Source organism: Vipera berus (genome assembly GCF_964194415.1).
Source record: "Vipera berus genome assembly, chromosome: Z".
Taxonomy (NCBI): Eukaryota; Metazoa; Chordata; class Lepidosauria; order Squamata; family Viperidae; genus Vipera; species Vipera berus.
Window position 1 is genome coordinate 3,612,946 of NC_138205.1, and position 20,435 is coordinate 3,633,380.

Sequence of the window (20,435 nt, forward strand, 5' to 3'; positions counted from 1 at the left end):
TTGTTGCTACTTCGTCGTGCCGCTGCTTGTAGTCAGTCTGTGCGATCTTCTTGCAGCAGCTTACCAGGTGGTCCACTGTTTCTTCGGCTTCTTTGCAGAGGCGGCACTGACTGTCTGTTGCTGTCTTCTCAATTTTGACTTTGTATGTGTTTGTCCTTAAGGCTTGGTCTGGTGCAGCCAGAATTAGTCCCTCCGTCTCTTTCTTCAACTTTCCTGCTCTTAGCCATTGCCAGCTCTTGTTATTATCTGCTTTCCCAGTTATTATTATCATCATTATTATAATATAAAACTTTTATTCATAAAAGATGAAACTCAGTCAACTGAACACTCAAATTGACTGGCCCCAATGGTTGACACGGGTTGCTGCCAGCATCCTAGGTGTCAACCAGGTATCTCCTTAAAATGTAAGATCTTCCAAGTAGCGCAGTTTTTTTGTAGCTTTGCTAGAGTTATTGCAGGAAGCTGCCATTTCTCGATGTATTTTGTAAAGTTTTTGGACATCGTTCCCAGTGCCCCGATGACAATGGGTATCACTGTTATACATTTCATCCATAATCGCGCGGTTTCGATAGCCAGGTCGTGGTATTTCGTAATTTTTTCCAGTTCTTTTTCTTCGACTCTGGCATCTCCTGGTACAGCGATATCAATCAGCTGTACGCTCCGGTTCTCTACGACTGCGATATCTGGCGTGTTGTGTTCCAAATGGCGATCTTGTCTGTATTTGGAAGTCCCACAAGATCTTCACCCTCTCATTCTCGACAACTTTTTCCACCCTATGTTCCCACGACTTTTCAGACACAGGCAAGTCGTATTTTTTACACAATGCCCAGTGGATTAGTTTAGCAACTCGGTCAGGTCTAGCTTTGTAATCAGTTTGTGCGATTTTGCTGCACTCACATATTAAATGTGAAACAGTTTCAGCTTTGTCGTTGCAAAGATGGCAATTATTATTATTATTATATTATTAAAATCCTGTAAATCTAATCTCCTTTTGTGATCCAGGTAGTCCTTGCTTTACAAGCCATTCATTTAGCAACCAAACTTCCAACATCACAGAAAAAAAGCGATTTAAAAGCAGGCCTCGCACTTACGGCCATCTCCAAGGTCACATGATCAAAATCTTGGTGCCTGGCAACCAACGTTCACAATGGTTGCAGGGTCTGGGGTCTCGTGATCGCTATATGTGACCTTCACAACTGGCTTTGGACATGCAAAATCAATTTTGGGGAAGCCGGATTTGCTTAACAATCAACTGATTCACTTAACGTCTGCAGCGATTCACTTGGCAACCGCGGCAGAGGTTGTAAAACAGAGCACGATTCACCTAACCATCTTTTTGCTTACTAATGGAAGTTCTGCCATTCCCCCCCCACGGTGGTCATAAGTCGGGGATTCACCTCGCTCAGTACTAGTAACTGTGAGAGGGATCTCGGAGTCCTAGTGGACCATCCTTTAAATAGGAGCCAGCTGTGTGCTGCAGCTGCCAAAAAAGCCAACACAGTGCTAGGCTGCATTAACGGAGGGATAGAATCAAGATCACATGAAGTGTTAATTTTACAAGGCCCTGGTAAGGCCACACTTGGAATCCTGCATCCAGTTTTGGTCCCCACGGTAGAAAAAAGATGTTGAGACTCTGGAAAGAGTGCAGAGAAGAGCAACAAAGAGGATCAGGGGACTGGAGGCTAAAATATATTAAGGACAGTTGCAGAAATTGGGTATGTGTAATTTAATGAAGAGAAGGACGAGGGGGGACATGATAGCAGTCTTCCAGTATCTCAGGGGCTGCCCCAAAGAAGAGGGAGTCAAGCTATTCTCCAAAGCGCCTGAAAGCAGGACAAGAAGCAACGGATGGAAGCTAACCAAAGAGAGAAGCAACCTGGAATTAAGGAGAAATTTCCTGACAATTAGAACAATTAACCAATGGAACAACCTGACTCCAGAAGTGGTGAATGCTCCAACACTGGAAGTTTTTAAGAAGAGAGTGCACAACCATTTGTCGGAAATGGTATAGGTTTTCCTGCCTGAGCAGGGGGTTGGACTAGATGACCTCCAAGGTCCCTTCCAACTCTGATTCTATTCTATTCTAATTCTATTCCATCCCATCATTCTATTCTCTTATCCTGTTTCTATTCTATTCTATTCTATTCTAATTCTATCCTATTCTGTATTTCTATTCTATTCTATTCTATTCTATTCTATTCTATTCTATTCTATTCTATTCTATTCTATTCTATTCTATTCTATTCTATTCTAATTCTATCCTATTCTGTATTTCTATTCTATTCCATTCTAATTGTATTTTATTCCATTCTTATTCCAATTCTATTCTAATTCTATTCTATTCCATTCTTATTTATTTCTTATTTCCTATTCTATTCTGTTCTGTTCTATTCTATTCCATTCCATTCTAATTCTATTCTATTCCATTCTTATTCTATTCTATTCTATTCCATTCTTATTTCCTATTCTATTCTGTTCTGTTCTATTCTAATTCCATTCTATTCTAATTCTATTCTATTCTATTCTATTCTATTCCTATTCTATTCTAATTCTATTCCATTCTTATTCTATTCCATTCTATTCCATTCTTATTCTATTCTACTACATGTATTTCAGCCACAAAATCTCCCCCCTCCACCCCCGTTTGAAGATTTATTGACGAGACACAAGATTATAACACGACTTTCACTAACGTTTTATTAATTCGGAGAGATTTCATTTTACACAGTAAAAAGTCAGTCAGGTTAGGTGTTTTCTAGAATCAGGTAAAGTGCAAACAGTGTAAAGTGACATACTAAGAAGAGAAGCAAACAAGATGGCGGAGAAGACTTTTTTTTCCACCATATCTCAGCCAGGAAATAAAGAACTTGGCAGCTTGGTCGGGCTATAGAAGGACGCTCCTCGCCTCACCTCGCCAACAAAAGAGCTGGTCCCCAAAAGTGGAATTTTTTTGGGCGTATTTTAGTGTTTTACTTTGGATGCCACCGGTAAACGCTTGCCAATCCATCGTAGGAAGTCCCAGTTGGAGAAGGAGGAATCACGTAGAAGTTATGGACCTGCTTCCAGACCCATAGGATTCGGCCTCCAAAACCAATTTTCCCCAGAGGATGTGGGTCTGTTCTGCTCAGGAGAAGGCAGGAATCCAAAGCTTTTGAGTTCTCAGGGCACGGCTTTTGCAGATGAGGGGACCAGGAAAACCACACTGGAGTAGGAAACGAGGGTCTCAGCTACTGGGAGCAGCTGGAGGAAAGCAGCCGGATAGTAAAGGCCTGCTCCATCTGGGTGGATTCCGGGTGAAAAGGGGAAAAAAAGAAAAAAAAGAAAAAGGGGTCGTTAAACTTTCAGGGAGACAATGAAGAAACAGCCATAGTTATTGGATCTAACCGGGTTTGTTCTTGTCTGCGATGTTTTTTTTTATTGAATTATTGGTACCATACCTTTATTATTTTTTACATACACATACACACACACACACACACACACTCTATCTATCTATCTATCTATCTATCTATCTATCTATCTATCTATCTATCTATATCTATCCATCCATCCATATCTATCTATCCATCTATCTCTATCATCTATCTCTATATATTTATATTTATCATCTCTCTATCTCTATCATCTATCTATCTATCTATCTATCTATCTATCTATCTATCTATCATCTATCTATCTATCTATCTATCTATCTATCTATCTATCTATCTATTTATCTATCTATCTATCTATCTATCTCTATCCATCCCTGTCTGTCTGTCTGTCTGTCTATCTATCTATCTATCTATCTATCTATCTATCTATCTATCTATCTATCTATCTATCTATCTATCTATCTATCTATCTTCTACCTACCTACCTACCTACCTACCTACCTATGTACCGTATATACTTGAGTATAAGCCGAATTTTTCAGCCCACTTTTTGGGCTGAAAAATTCCACTTCGGCTTATACTCCAGTCAACAAAAAAACTTACTGAGGACTTGTGCGCGGCCGAGGCTTTGGAGCTTCCGGGATCGCGCTCACCTCTCCCAAGCCACCGCCGTCCGGAGACCTGCCGAAGTTTGGGGAGGTTTGGGGAGGTGCGCGCGCACCTCCCCAAAAGTCCCCAAACGAAGCCGGGTCTCCGTTCCTCTGCGCCCTGCCTGCCTGCTTCTTTCCACAGCGGAAAGAAGCAGGCAGGCAGGGGGCGGAGGAACGGAGACCCGGCGACGTTTGGGGAGGTTTGGGCGCCTCTCCAAATATCCCCAAACGTCGCCGGGTCTCCGTTCCTCTGTGCCCTGCCTGCCTGCTTCTTTCCACAGCGGAAAGAAGCAGGCAGGCAGGGGGCGGAGGAACGGAGACCCGGCGACGTTTGGGGAGGTTTGGGCGCCTCTCCAAATATCCCCAAACGTCGCCGGGTCTCCGTTCCTCTGTGCCCTGCCTGCCTGCTTCTTTCCACAGCGGAAAGAAGCAGGCAGGCAGGGGGCGGAGGAACGGAGACCCGGCGACGTTTGGGGAGGTTTGGGCGCCTCTCCAAATATCCCCAAACGTCGCCGGGTCTCCGTTCCTCTGTGCCCTGCCTGCCTGCTTCTTTCCACAGCGGAAAGAAGCAGGCAGGCAGGGGGCGGAGGAACGGAGACCCGGCGACGTTTGGGGAGGTTTGGGCGCCTCTCCAAATATCCCCAAACGTCGCCGGGTCTCCGTTCCTCTGTGCCCTGCCTGCCTGCTTCTTTCCACAGCAGAAAGAAGCAGGCAGGCAGGGGGCGGAGGAACGGAGACCCGGCGACGTTTGGGGATATTTGGAGAGGCGCCCAAACCTCCCCAAACGTCGCCGGGTCTCCGTTCCTCCGCCCCCTGCCTCCCTGCTTCTTTCTGCTGTGGAAAGAAGCAGGCAGGCAGGGCACAGAGGAACGGAGACCCGGCGACGTTTGGGGATATTTGGAGAGGCGCCCAAACCTCCCCAAACGTCGCCGGGTCTCCGTTCCTCCGCCCCCTGCCTCCCTGCTTCTTTCTGCTGTGGAAAGAAGCAGGCAGGCAGGGCACAGAGGAACGGAGACCCGGCGACGTTTGGGGATATTTGGAGAGGCGCCCAAACCTCCCCAAACGTCGCCGGGTCTCCGTTCCTCCGCCCCCTGCCTGCCTGCTTCTTTCCGCTGTGGAACGAAGCAGCCTGAACGAAGCAGGCTGCTTCTTTCCACTGCGGAACGAAGCAGCCTGCCTGCTTCTTTCCGCTGCGGAACGAAGCAGCCGGCGGCGGAGGCTTGCAGAACGGCGGATCGGCTTATACTCAAGTCACCAACTTTTTCCAGTTTTTGGGGGTGAAATTGGGGGTCTCGGCTTATACTCGAGTCGGCTTATACTCAAGTATATACGGTATCTACATTTTTATTTCTATTCAGAAAATTAAAATACAAAGTCCAAAAAAAAATCCAGACTTTTTTTTTTACAAAAACAAAATCAGACAAATGTTAGGAGGAGGAATATTTTTTAAAAATATCTAATTTCATTTTGTTTTGCAATATGTTTTCCCCTTGACTCACCTGAATGACAATGAGCTTGCAGTCCATAGATCTATTTTCTTCCATCTCATCTCCCACGTATAGAACGATCCGGTGATCCGGCAGAGGCGCCAAGCCCTGGCGATGCTGTTCCAGGGCTGTGAATCCGACACAGAAAGATCAGCACCATTGATTCCATTTATAGCAACAGCACTTAAAAGACTTATATACCGCTGACACCACTCTTCCCTATTCTGTGACAGGGAGTCCTTGACTTATGACCACAATTTACTATTGGAAATTTCCGTTATTTGTTGTTGACTCCGGGACACCGCAGCCCTCAGAAATACAGGTAGTCCCCGTCTTGTGACCACAACTGAACTCAACATTTCTGTCGCTAAGCGAGACATTTCTTAAACCCTATTTTACGACCTTTCCTGACACAATTCTGAAGTGAATCGTTACAGCTGTTAAAAGAGGGGGGTGGGGGTCAGTCTATTCTCCAAAGCACCTGAAGGCAAGACGAGAAGCAACAGATGGAAACTAATCAAGGAGAGGAGCAATCTGGAACTAAGGAGAAATTTCCTGACAGTTAGAACAATTAATCAGAGGTTGTTGGTGCTCCATCACTGAAGGTGTTCAAGAAAAGATCAGACAACCATTTGTCTGGAATCTAGGGTCTCCTGTTTGAGCAGGGGGTTGGACTAGAGCAGTGTTTCCCAACCTTAGGAACTTGAAGTCCACGCATCTTCAAGTTCCTAAGGTTGGGAAACGCTGGACTAGAGGACCTCCAAGGTAGTAGTAGTAGTAATAATAATAATAATAATAATAATAATAACAACAACAACAACAACAACAACAACAACAACAACAACAACAACAACAATAATAATAATAATAATAATAATAATGTTGGAAGGGACCTTGAAGGTCATCTAGTCCAACCCCCTGCTCAGGCAGGAAACCCTATACCATTTCAGGCAAATGGCTGTCCAGTCTCTTCTTAAAAATTTCCAGTGTTGGCGCATTCACAGCTTCTGGAGGCAGGTGGTTCCACTGGTTAATTGTTCTAACTGTCAGGAAGTTTCTCCTTAGTTCTAGGTTGCTTCTCTGCTTGACTAGTTTCCATCCGTTGCTTCTTGTCCTGCTTTCAGGTGCTTTGGAGAATAGCTTGACTCCCTCTTCTTTGGGGCCGCCCCTGAGATACTGGAAGACTGCTATCATGTCCCCCCTAGTCCTTCTTTTTGTTAAATTACACATACCCAATTCCAGCAACCGTTCCCTATATGTTTTAGCCTCCAGTCCCCTAATCATCTTTGTTGTTCTTCTCTGTACCCTTTCTAGTAATTCTATTCTATTCTATTCTATTCTATTCTATTCTATTCTATTCTATTCTATTCTCTTTCTCTTACTCCATTCCCATGCCATTCTATTCTATTCCATCTCCTTATTCTATTATTCTATTCTATTCTATTCTATTCTATTCTATTCTATTCTATTCTATTCTATTCTATTCTATTCTATTCTATTCTATTCTATTCTATTCTATTCTCTTACTCCTACTCCATTCCCACTCCATTCTATTCTATTCCATCCCATTATTCTATTCTGTTTCATTCCGTTCCATTCTATTCCTATTCCATTCTATTCCAGCTTCCTTCATTGATTTTCCTTGTCGGAAGCCGGCAAGGAAAGCCGCAAACAGCGATCACATGACCCCAGGATGCCCGCCGCCGTCATAAACACCTGTCAAGTGCCAAGGGCCTGAATTTCGCACATGACTCTGGATGCCGCGACGGTCATAAGTGCGAGGACCACTCAAAAGTCACTCCTTTCAGTGCCGTCATTAATGTCGAATGGTGGCTAAGTGGATGGTTGTAAGTCAAGGACTTCCTGCAAGCGGACACGCAAACCGGACCTGTGGTGTGTTCAGAAATCGGCCTCACCTGCTTGAAATTTCCGGGGTTGGAACAGCTGCTGGTAAGTGTTATTCTCCAGTTTGCTTTGGTCCTCGGGGGCCAAAAATCCTGACCACGAGATGCAGACGTTGCCCCGGCACCGAATGAAGATCCCTTCGTGGTTACTGGCCACCATGATGCCTTTTGCCAGATCCCTGAGCAGAGACTGGACCGCCTCACGCTTCGGCGAGTCGGCCACTTTATCCGGGGCCGGGAGAACGACACGTTTCATGCAGTTGACCGGGCCGTTCTGCGGAACCGGGGCCGACGTAATCAGAAATTCGCCTTCCGGTAGCAAATATTTGCAGATCACTTCTCCCGCGTAGGTGATGGACAAGCAAAGAAAGTAATCCTCTAAAAACAAATCAAGGTTCGATGACATTAATTCAATTGTTAATGCTGGTTTTCCCTGACCTGTTCCTAGGGGGTCCTGGACTTACGACCGTAATTTGGACTGGAATTTTCATCGTCAGCCCTTGTGGGTGGGAAGTCGAGTCGTTCGCACGACCGGACCAGATTTTACAACCATTCTGGGAGTTGAAGTCCACCCGCCTTAAAGTGACCAAGGTTAGGAGACTCTGTTTCAGAGGATCTCTGGGATCTCACCTGTTGGTCCAGTAGTAGCCCTCACCACAGGATTGGGATCTGTCATCAAGCTGAGGCTGATCTCGTTCACTTCTGGCGCTGCAGGGATCCAAGAAACACAGAACAGTAAGCCCAAGTGATCTACCCTTTCTCATGACCAAGCGATCCTCACGTAATTGGCTGCAAATGCCATCTTTCTCCTGGGCTACGAGATGTCCCAGTCACTCATGAGCGTCAGTTATCCACTAGCGGTGATCTATTCGGCTAGAATCGATTTCAGGCAGGAATCTACTCTGAGTCTCAAAGGTGCTTTTTCAAGAGGCAGCTGGACTTTTGTTTTTCTATGAAGAGGTTTCGCTTCTCATCCCAGGAGCTTCTTCAGGTTCTGACTGGAGGGTGGGGAATGGGAGGACTTATACTCCTTTGCAGTCATCTGGTCATTTGCCTTCTTTTAAAGGATTGTGGAGGCCACTTGGAGGTTTACCTGTGTTGTCAAGATCACCTGAGTAGCGCAAATGGGTGTGGAGCAGGGGTCTTCAAACTTGGCCCTTTTATGACTTGTGGACTTCAACTCCCAGAATTCCTCAACCAGGCTTTTTACCCCCTACCTTGCCACCGTTGCTAAAGCGAATCACTGCAGTTGCTAGTCACGCGGTTGTTAAGTGAATCTGGCTTCCCCTGTTGTCTGTGCTGCTCAGAAGTCGCAAAAGGGGACCCTGGGACACTGCGACCGTCATAAGTGTGAGCCAGTTGCCAAGCGTCCAAATTTTGATCACGTGATGCTGCAACGGTTGTTAAGTGTGAAAACGACCGGAAGTCACTTTTTTCCGTGCTGTTCTAAATTCGAACAGTCACTAAACGAACCGTCGTAAGTCAAGGACTTTACCTGTACTCAGAATCCCTTTGAATTTTGTTCTCACACACAGGGAATGTCTCAATCAATGACCTGTGCAGGTAGTCCTCGATTTACGACAGTTCATTTAGTGACGGTTCAAAGTGACAACGGCATGGGGAAAAAGCGACTTACGGCCGTTTTTCACACTTGCGACCGCTGTAGCGTCCCCAGAGTCACGTGATCAAAATTCGGACACTTGGCCAAGTGGTTCATATTTACGGCAGTCACAACGTCCGAGGGGTGGGTCACCTGATCCCCCTTTGGCGACCTCCTGACAGGGGCTAAGCCGGATTCACTGAACAGCCGTGTTGCTAACTTAACGACCGCAGGACTCCCTTAACAACGGTGGCAAGAAAGGTCACAAAGCGAGGAAAAACTCCCAACAAAGGTTTCCCTGGGGCTCAACTGTGGTCGTTAAGCTGAGGACAAGCTGCACAAAGTCTCCTGTGGGCAAGAGACCCACGCTCTTGGTCTCGCAGAAGTCCCCCCCCCCCGAAAGCCACAACTTATGGGGCCGTGCGTATTCCCCCACCTGGTTCAGCGGCCTGAGGACTGACTTCCCCGCCCTGGTAGGTGGGCGGGTTGAAAGCGCTGGAGGCGAGGCTCACCACGGCTTCTGGGGCGGGGGTCTCTGCCTGGGGAAGCAAGAGAGAGAGAGTGGGGTGGTGGTCTTCACACATCCCCTAGATCCAGACCTTCCTGCTCTCGCTAACAGTGAGGCCAAGGGAGGAAAGGCAAGCGTCGCACGGCTTCAAAAACCCTCAAGAATGGTGGGACAAGGAGGAGGAGATGATGATGAAGAAAGAAAAGGAGAAGGAGGAGGGGAGGAGGAAGAGAAGATGAGGAGGAGGAGGAGAAGGAGAAGAAGGAAGAGAGGAGGAGAAGGAGGAGAGGGGGAGAAGGAGAGAAGGAAGAGAAGGAAAAGGAGAAGATGGAGGAGGAGGAGAGGAGGAGGAGTACAGGAAAAGGAGAAGGAGGAGAAAGATAATAATAATAATAATAATAATAATAATAATAATAATAATAATAATAATAATAAATTTAATTAATTAATTAATTTTATTTGTATACCGCCCTTCTCCCGAATAATAATAATAATAATAATAATAATAATAATAATAATAATAATAATAATAATGATGATGATGATGATGATGATGATGATGATGTTGGAAGGGACCTTGGAGGTCATCCAGTCCAACCCCCTGCTCAGGCAGGAAGCCCTATACCAGGAGGAGGAGATGGAGATGAAAGGAGGAGGGGAAGGAAGGAAAAGAGAAGGAGGAGCAGAAGAAGAAAGAAAGAAAAAGGAGGAGGAGAGGAGGAGAAGGAGGAGGAGAAGGAGGAAGAAAAGGAGCAGAAGAAGAAGAAAGGGGAGGAGGAGGAGGAGGAGGAGGAGGAGGGATAAACGACAGAGGAGAAGCTAAAACAAAGCAAGGCGAGTCACGTCCACAAAGATCACATCAGCAGTTCTCAACCTCGGCCACTTTAAGATCCCAGAATTCCCCATCCAGTTGAAGGCCAGGCTGTCTGCCCAGTCTTTTACCAGTCCGGATGTCCTTTCTCCGAGAGCGAGCCCCCCTCCCTTCCTCCTCCTCCATCTTGGCCCCATCCAGGCCAGGCCTCCCTCCCCTCCGGGGTTCTCAACCAGCCCCATCTTTGCCCCTTACCGTCTGCAGCAGCAAAAGGGAATCGGCTGGCAGCTGGATCACCTCCGTGGGACTCGCCGACACCTCCGGGCTGCTGGCATCGCCCGTTTTCGCCTGCTTGGTTTTCCGCGGTTTGGCCTTCTTGCCTTGAAAGAGAGAGAGAATGGGATCTTAAGCCCAATTGAAGCCATTATCTTCTTTCCCCCTCAACAGCCCTGCAAGGTAGGCCAGGTCAGAAAAAGACAGGAAGGATTACAGGGAAAGGCCGTTTTATATACGGCAAGGGCTCCGTTTCTCAACCTCAGCTGCTTGGAGAGGGGAGGGCTTCAACTCCCAGAATTCCCCAGCCAGCTTGGAAGTGGAAGTCCACCCATCTTAAAGCACAACGGAGTAGGGAACTCTGGGAAATGATGTCCACCTATTTTAAGGATGTTGCCTGGAGAATTCTGGGAGTTGGAACTACACACCTCTTACAGGGGTCTTCAAACTTGGCCCTTTGATGACTTGTGGACTTCAACTCCCAGAATTCCTCAAGTCGGCCATTTTGATGAAACTGCGGCTTGGATCCAGACCAGGGGTCTTCAAACTTGGCCCTTTGATGACTTGTGGACTTCAACTCCCAGAATTCCTCAGTTGGCCATTTTGATGAAACTGCGGGCTTAGACACAGACCAGGGGTTTTCAAACTTGACCCTTTGATGACTTGTGGACTTCAACTCCCAGAATTCCTCAGTCAGCCATTTTGATGAAACTGCGGGCTTAGATCCAGACCAAGGGCCTTCAAACCTGGCCCTTTTTATGACTTGTGGACTGAGGAATTCTGGGAGTTGAAGTCCACAAGTCATAAAAGGGCCAAGCTTGGAGACCCCTGTCTTAAAACATGCTGGCTAGGGAATTCTGGGAGTTGAAGTCCCCCACCCCCATCTTGAAGCATGCTGGCTGAGGAATCCTGGAAGTCCACACCTCTTAAAAGCAAAGTGGCCTAGAGGATGGACTTTGCAATACTCGAAACATGGTTTTTGTAGTACTGCCGCACAGGCTAATTACCGTGGCTTTTCTTGCATTTTAGAGTTGCTTTTTCAAATGTATTGCCGATAATCTCCCATAAACCTTAACCTCCAAGAAAAAGGCCTCTCTTTCAGAAACCGGGCCTGGCAGAAGAGCAATCAGTAGTACACTGTAGATAACAATTTCGTTTTTATCTTTTCCCAAGTCTCTGCAAACAAAGGAAACAGTCAAGCCCGACCTTGGGAAGCCAGAATGTATCATATTAACCCAAACCCATTTTGATCTTTTTTTTTTCCTTTAGCAAATGTTTCTTTTGCTTTTATTCCGAAAACAAGGCCCTTTTCTAGGGGCTACGCCGCAATTCTAACTTAACAGATGACGATTTTTAAACCAATCGACTTTTGCTTCGAAGATCTTTGTCGTGCCATCTATAAAAGTGAATGTAATCCATTTTGGGTGGTTCCCCCTTTTCATAGGGACACCATACTTTGTCAGAATATATCCCAATAAATCGCTTTTAAATGATCTTCCGACTTGGTTGCTGATTGGAAAAGGTAAACCAAAGTAGAACCTAGAAGCAGATTTAGCCATCAAAACTAAAATCTTCCTATCTTAAAGCATGTTGGCTGGGGAATTCTGGGAGTTGAGGTCTACCCGTCTTAAAGCATACTGGCTGGGGAATTCTGGGAGTTGAAGTCCACCCGTCTTAAAGCATACTGGCTGGGGAATTCTGGGAGTTGAAGTCCACCCATCTTAAAGCATACTGGCTGGGGAATTCTGGGAGTTGAAGTCCACCCGTCTTAAAGCATACTGACTGGGGAATTCTGGGAGTTGTCCACCCGTCTTAAAGCATGCTGGCTGGGGAATTCTGGGAGTGGAAATCCACCCATCTTAAAAGCAGGCTGGATGGGGAATTCTGGGAGTTGAAGTCCACCCGTCTTAAAGCATACTGACTGGAGAATTCTGGGAGTTGTCCACCCGTCTTAAAGCATGCTGGCTGGGGAATTCTGGGAGTGGAAATCCACCCATCTTAAAAGCAGGCTGGCTGGGGAATTCTGGGAGTTGAAGTCCACAGCTATGCAAGGTGGGGGAATTCTGGGAGTTGGATCCATGCATCTTAAAGGATGCTGGGTGAAGATTTCTGGGAATCGAAGCCCATCCATCTTGAGGCAATGCTGGTTAGGGAATTCTGGGAGTCGAAGTCCGCCCATCTTAAAGCTGCCCAGTTTGAAAAACCCTGCTCTTAAAATCTGTTTCCCCCCAAATGGCCGCTCCTGGTCGAATGCAGCTTGTGACACGTTGCACCAAGCTTGAACCAGCTAAGACACAGAAATTCAGAGTATCTGGGCTGGTATTCGGAGACCTGGGTTCAAATCTTCCTTCCTGCTGCTTTCTTTCCTGGCCTCGTCTACCTGGAAGGTGGTTAGGAAGGCAAAAAGTAACAAACATTGATGGGGGCCAGCTAAAAACAATGTAGGAGAAAAGTGAGATAGCGGATGGAATTAATAATGTGCAAATTCTGGAATTCCTATAAAGGGGATCGGTGGAAAACATCCACTCTGTCCCACCTGCCCCACAAGACATGTTATGTTCCTGGGCCAGACTGATCACTACCATCCCCCAAGACACATATCCCCCAGGCCCATGCTGGCTGGGGCTGATGGTAATTGGAGTCCTCCCTAGCTCCACAAGGCACAGGCAGGCTCTGCAAAGAAAACCCAGAGCATTTCCTTACCCAGCCCCTGCTCCTGGATCGGCACCAAGCGATACACTTTGTAAGGCTCCGTGCCGTCCAGCCGGGAACGGGATGGCACTTCCTCGAACTCGGGACTTTTGCTCAAAGCGCAGCGGATCCGCGTCTTCCAAGTTGCCGGGTTGTTTTCTCCTGGGCTATACTTTCCTTTATAGATAGCCCAAGCCTAGGAAAGGAAAATTTATTTATCTATCACCCATCCATCCTCTCTCTCTCTCTCTCTCTCACACACACACACACACACACACACACACACACACACACACACAGACACATACACACACACACACACACACACTTTACATCCATCCATCCATTCACCCATCCATCCATCTAATCCAGGGGTGCCAAACTGCCGGCTCGTGGGCCGGATGCATCATGCCGAAACCGCGGTCACCCCAGTTCCGGCAATGGGAAAAAAGTTGCGATACGTCACAACACGTCACGTGACGTGGTTTTGATACCCCTAATCTAATCTATCATACCCCATCTACCAACTCAGCACCTTGAAGAAGCCGGCGTCTTCATCCTGGCGGAATTCGTGCTTCCCGGCGTGTTTCCACGGGATACGGAACATGGTTTTGGCCAGAGGGTCATCCCAAACCAAACCTGGGAATTTTCCGCTCTCCACCTGCTCCACGGTCCAGTCTCGGAGTTTCCGAGTGGATCGGATCCCTCGCTTGGAAGTCGCCATCTGGCAGGAGGGAGGGAGAGAGAGGAAAAAAAGGACAATGCAGTTGGTCCTTGACTTACAACGGTTCACTTAGTGTCTGTTCAAAGTTACAACAGTGTGTGGGGGGGGGGGAAAGTGACCAGAGTGAGGGGTTGATAGTTCAGCAAGTTCTTTTTTTATATTATTTATTTGTTTACTTATTTATTCATTTTTTATAATAATTATATATCATACACACACACACACACACATATATATATACATACACACGCACACACACACATATATGTGTGTATGTGTATGTATATATACATGTGTGTATGTATATGTGTATACACACACACACACACACACACACACACACACACACACACAAAACTGAAGCCACCAGCCTGAGGATGACGGATGAGATTTCGTCGAAACGTTGCTCTTACACCTTCAATTCTACGTGGGGAAAAACCCGAATGACCAAACATCCACATACAAACACCCGCGAAAACCAACTTATTTAGATTACCTTGCTAGGCCCCAAACATGGGACAAATCTTTATTTCCTGTTTCGGCCTAACCGAAGGCCATCCACAGGCAGTAGTCACAACAGTGACAGCTCATATTTGTGTAAATCTAAAATTTACACACACACACACACACACACACACACACGATTCATTTTTTTAATAATTATATATATATATGTACATGTGTGTGTATGTGTGTATATATATGTACATGTGTGTATATATATATGTACATGTATGTATGTGTGTGTGTATATATATGTACATGTGTGTGTATGTGTGTGTATATATATACACACAGAGAGAGACATATATATATATATACACATATACATATATATACATATATACACACATATATATACATATACACACACCCATATACACATACACACATATATATACACATATATACACACACGTATGTACATACATATACACAGATATATATATACACACACATATATACACACACACACATATACATACACACACACATACACACACACACAGACACACACACAAACACAATTTTGTAATTATCACTACTTCTGACAAGCAAAGTCAATGGGGAAGCCGGATTCACTTAACAACTTAGCAAAGAAAGGTAATAAAATAGGGCAAAATTCTCTTTAACAAATGTCTCACTTAGTAACAGGAGGCTCCATTGTGGTCGTAAGCCTGAGGACTACCTGTATAAATGAATAGGTTTTAATGAACTTTACATGAGCTTAAACTTTTAAAAGCCCCTTCATGGATTACTGCCTTGTCGTGGCGAAGGGGCTTGTGTAATTCAATGAAGCTATGAGCTATGCCGTGCAGGGCCACCCAAGACGGACAGGTCATAGCAGAGAGTTCTGACAAAACGTGATCCACTGGAGAAGGAAATGGCAACCCACTCTAGTATCTTTGCCATGAAAACCCTATGGACAGTTGTTGTTGTTGTTAGTTGCGAAGTCGTGTCCGACCCATCGCGACCCTATGGACAATGTTCCTCCAGGCCTTCCTGTCCTCTACCATCTTCTGGAGTCCATTTAAGCTCACGCCTACTGCTTCAGTGACTCCATCCAGCCACCTCATTCTCCATCGTCCCCTTCTTCTCTTGCCCTCAATCTTTCCCAGCATTAGGCTCTTCTCCAGTGAGTCCTTCCTTCTCATTAGATGGCCAAAGTATTTGAGTTTTAGCTTCAGGATCTGGCCTTCTAAAGAGCAGTCAGGGTTGATCTCCTCTAGGACTGACCGGTTTGATCGCCTTGCAGTCCAAGGAACTCGCAGGAGTCTTCTCCAGCACCATAGTTCAAACTATGGACAGTACCAAAAGGCAAAACGATATGACGCTGGAAGATGAGCCCCTCAGGTCGGAAGGCGTCCAATATGTTACTGGGGAAGAGCAGAGGGCTAGTACTAGTAGCGCCAGAAAGAATGAAGCGACTGGGCCAAAGCCGAAAGGACACTCAGCTGTGGATGTGTCTGGTGGTGAAAGGAAAGTCCGATGCTGTAAAGATTTTCTCTCCATAGGAACCTGGAATGTAAGATCCATGAATCAAGGCAAGCTGGACGTGGTCAAACAAGAGATGACAAGACTGAACATCGACATCTTAGGAATCAGCGAACTAAAATGGACAGGAATGGGTGAATTTAATTCAGATGACCATCAGGTATACTACTGCGGGCAAGAATCCCTCAGAAGAAATGGAGTAGCCTTCATAGTCAATAAAAGAGTAGGAAAAGCAATACTGGGATACAATCCTCAAAATGACAGAATGATCTCAGTTCGAATCCAAGGCAAACCATTCAATATCACAGTAGTCCAAGTCTATGCCCCAACCACCAGTGCTGAAGAGGATGAAATTGACCGGTTATATGAAGCCCTAGCGCACCTTATAGAACTAACACCAAAAAATGATGTCCTTATCATCATGGGGGATTGGAATGCTAAAGTAGGAAGCCAAAAGATAACCGGAATAACAGGCAAGTTTGGCCTTGGAGTACAAAATGAAGCAGGGCACAGGCTGATAGAATTTTGTCAAGAGAATACGATGGTCGTAGCAAACACTCTTTTCCAACAACCCAAGAGACGGCTCTACACATGGACATCACCAGACGGTCAACACAGAAATCAGATTGACTATGTGCTCTGCAGCCAAAGATGGAGGAGCTCTATACAGTCAGTAAAAACAAGATCAGGAGCTGACTGTGGCTCAGACCATGAGCTTCTCCTTGCAAAGTTTAGGCTTAAACTGAAGAAAGTAGGGAAAAGCGCTAGGCCAGTCAGGTATGAATTAAATCATATCCCTGTTCAATATACAGTAGAGGTGACAAATAGATTTAAGGAATTAGATCTGATAGACAGAGTGCCTGAAGAACTATGGACAGAGGTTCGCAACATTGTACAACAGGTAGCAACCAAAACCATCCCAAAGAAAAAGAAATGCAAGAAAGCAAAATGGCTGTCTGAGGAAGCTTTGCAAATAGCTGAGGAAAGGAGGGAAGCGAAAGGCAAGGGAGAAAAAGAAAGATATGCCCAATTGAATGCAGAATTCCAGAGAATAGCTAGAAGAGATACAAATGCCAAGAAATAGAAGAAAACAATAGAATAGGGAGGACCAGAGATCTTTTCAAGAAAATTGGAGAGATGAAGGGAACGTTTCATGCAAAAATGGGCATGATAAAGGACCAAAATGGCAGGGACCTAACAGAGGCAGAAGAGATTAAGAAGAGGTGGCAAAATTACACAGAAGAACTATACAAGAATGAGCTTAACGTCCCTGATAATCACAATGAGGTGGTCACTGACCTCGAGCCAGACATCCTAGAATGTGAAGTGAAGTGGGCCTTAGAAAAGCTGAGCAACAACAAAGCTAGTGGAGGCGACAGTATTCCAGCTGAGCTATTCAAAATCTTAAAAGATGATGCAGTAAAAGTGCTACACTCAATTTGCCAGCAAATTTGGAAAACTCAACAGTGGCCACAGGATTGGAAAAGATCAGTTTACATTCCAATTCCAAAGAAAGGCAGTGCCAAAGAATGTTCAAACTATCGCACCATTGCACTCATTTCTCATGCTAGTAAAGTTATGGTTAAAATCCTACAAGCTAGACTCCAGCAGTATGTGGATCGAGAACTACCAGAAGTACAGGCAGGATTTCGAAGAGGCAGAGGAACTAGAGATCAAATTGCCAACATATGCTGGATCATGGAGAAAGCTAGAGAGTTCCAGAAAAACATCTACTTCTGCTTCATTGACTATGCTAAAGCCTTTGATTGTGTGGATCATAACAAACTGTGGCAAGTTCTTAACGAGATGGGCGTTCCAGACCATCTTATTTGTCTCTTGAGAAACCTATATGTGGGCTAAGAAGCAACAGTGAGAACTGGACACGAAACCACTGATTGGTTCAAAATTGGGAAAGGAGTCCGGCAAGGCTGTATACTGTCGTCCTGCCTATTTAATTTATATGCAGAGCACATCATGAGAAAGGCAGGGCTAGATGAATCAAAAATTGGAATTAAGATTGCCGGAAGAAATATCAACAACCTAAGATATGCAGATGATACCACTCTAATGGCAGAAAGTGAAGAGGAACTGAAGAGCCTCTCGTTGCGGGTGAAGAAGGAGAGTACAAAAGTTGGGTTGAAACTTAACATTAAGAAAACCAAGATCATGGCATCCGGCCCTCTCAATTCCTGGCAAATAGATGGGGAAGAAATGGAGGTAGTGACAGATTTTATTTTCTTGGGCTCCAAGATCACCGCAGATGGGGACTGCAGCCAAGAAATTAAAAGACGCTTGCTCCTGGGGAGGAAAGCCATGGCAAATCTAGACAGCACACTAAAAAGCAGAGACATCACCCTGTCAACAAAAGTGCGTATAGTCAAGGCTGTGGTCTTCCCAGTTGCAATGTATGGCAGTGAAAGCTGGACCATAAGAAAGGCTGAGCGCCAAAGAATTAAGGCCTTTGAACTATGGTGCTGGAGAAGACTCCTGTGAGTCCCTTGGACTGCAAGGCGATCAAACCGGTCAGTCCTAGAGGAGATCAACCCTGACTGCTCTTTAGAAGGCCAGATCCTGAAGCTAAAACTCAAATACTTTGGCCACCTGATGAGAAGGAAGGACTCACTGGAGAAGAGCCTCATGCTGGGAAAGATTGAGGGCAAGAGAAGAAGGGGACGACAGAGAACGAGGTGGCTGGATGGAGTCACTGAAGCAGTAGGCGTGAGCTTAAATGGACTCCAGATGGTAGAGGACAGGAAGGCCTGGAGGAACGTTGTCCAAGGGGTCGCGATGGGTTGGACACGACTTCGCAGCTAACAACAAAACTTTTAAAACTTCTAAGTTTTAAGGTTAGGTTTGTCAAACTTGGCCCTTCTATGACTTGTGGATTTCAATTCGCAGAATTCTGGCTGGTTTTATTATGCTGTTGCGGGTTGGATGTAGAAATTTAATAAAGGCAATGAACTAAATAATAAAATAAAAAAGCCTGAGAGAAGAATAGATGAAAAGCTCATTCTTAAAAAGAATAATCGTCCAGATTTGGAAATAACTTCAAACAGACAAGGGCTAGCAAAAAAAAAAAAAAAAAACCTCAAGGAAGTTTCCGTGAGAAAACACACCGCCCACACAAAGGTTTCTTTGTTGAACTTCAAATAAACTCAGAAAATCAGAGATATGAGACAGCATCTGTTCTTGGGCAGCTGTACAAAGGGAAGAAGAAAGACATCAAATAAATAAATAAACGAGAAGGGGGGGGTTGAGGGGTGGACCAGAAAATACTGCTGCTGCTGCTGTGGTTGTTGTTGTTGTTGTTGTTGTTGTTGTTGTTATTATTATTATTATTATTATTATTATTATTATTATTATTATTATTACCTAAACAGAGGGAAAACGAAGTAGTGATCAAAAAAGACCACGTGGAGGAAGGAAAAAATAAAATACCGTAAGGAATGGTTCAAACCAGAAAGATGGATAACTAGAAATCAACTGCTGTTAAGTCAAGCAATACTTGACTTTCCATGGAAATCAGTATGAATGAATGAATGAATGAAACAATCAATCAAATCTCTTCTAAATAACCAGGTAAATGAATAAAAATAAAATATCTTCTAAAGCAGGGGTGTCAAACTCAATTTCATTGAGGGCCGCATCAGCATGGCGGTTGCCCTCAGGGGGCCGGGTGAGTATGGCCTGGGTGGGCGTGGCCTACTGGGTGGGCGTGGCTAGAGTGGGTATGGCCTACTGGGTGGGCGTGGCCAGCTCTCCATCGTTTGCATCAAGGGTGCCTATGGGGGCCTGGGCAGGAGTGGGACAGATCTGAGGGTCTCTGGGCCAGGGCCAAGGCAGTGGGGGCCGTTCCCTCACTGTTTCCAGGATGGCTTCGTGGGCCACATGAAACCACTTCGCGGGCCGCATCCGGCTCCCGGGCCTTGTGTTTGACATGTCTGTTCTAAAGAGACAGCTAGATAGGTGACACGGGTGACACAGATGAGATAAGATCATCTTTATCGTCGTTTTTTACTGTGGGCACAACGGCACACATCTACAATGAAACTTAGTTGCCTGCTCTCAAAGTGAAACACATACATCACACACACACACACACACACACACCTAAAACATACTATATACAATATATGTATAGACCCACACCCCTACATATACATAATAAAATATTAAAAACTGTCCATCTTGAATATATAACGGACGGAGAATAGATGATAAATGATAGATAGATAGATAGATAGATAGATAGATAGATAGATAGATAGATAGATAGATAGATAGATAGACATAGATAGACTTTAGATAGATAGATAGAGATAGAGATAGAAATAGATAGATAGATAGATAGATAGAGATAGACTTTAGATAGATAGATAGAGATAGACATAGATAGATAGATAGATAGATAGATAGAT

At 45.2% G+C, this 20,435-nt stretch overlaps 1 protein-coding gene across 3 annotated transcripts in view; it reads right to left on the reverse strand.

Annotated features, from left to right (window-relative positions):
• Positions 1-1,950: 1,950 nt before the first annotated feature.
• The window catches only part of LOC308677941 (interferon regulatory factor 9-like), a 22,059-nt gene continuing 3,574 nt past the window's right edge, over positions 1,951-20,435 (reverse strand). Inside the window, exons 2-10 of one of the 3 annotated variants that reach the window (XM_081344662.1) lie at positions 19,105-19,214; positions 13,834-14,022; positions 13,311-13,494; positions 10,590-10,714; positions 9,452-9,554; positions 8,046-8,123; positions 7,428-7,793; positions 5,524-5,639; positions 1,951-3,278 (exon numbers count right to left, since the gene is read on the reverse strand). In XM_081344662.1, the coding sequence (XP_081200788.1) occupies positions 3,228-3,278; positions 5,524-5,639; positions 7,428-7,793; positions 8,046-8,123; positions 9,452-9,554; positions 10,590-10,714; positions 13,311-13,494; positions 13,834-14,022; positions 19,105-19,200 (1,308 nt within the window). In that variant the 5' untranslated portion in view covers positions 19,201-19,214 and the 3' untranslated portion in view covers positions 1,951-3,227. The remainder of the gene's footprint in view (positions 3,279-5,523; positions 5,640-7,427; positions 7,794-8,045; positions 8,124-9,451; positions 9,555-10,589; positions 10,715-13,310; positions 13,495-13,833; positions 14,023-19,104; positions 19,215-20,435) is intronic. The other 2 variants (XM_081344664.1, XM_081344663.1) reach the window with 2 other exon arrangements.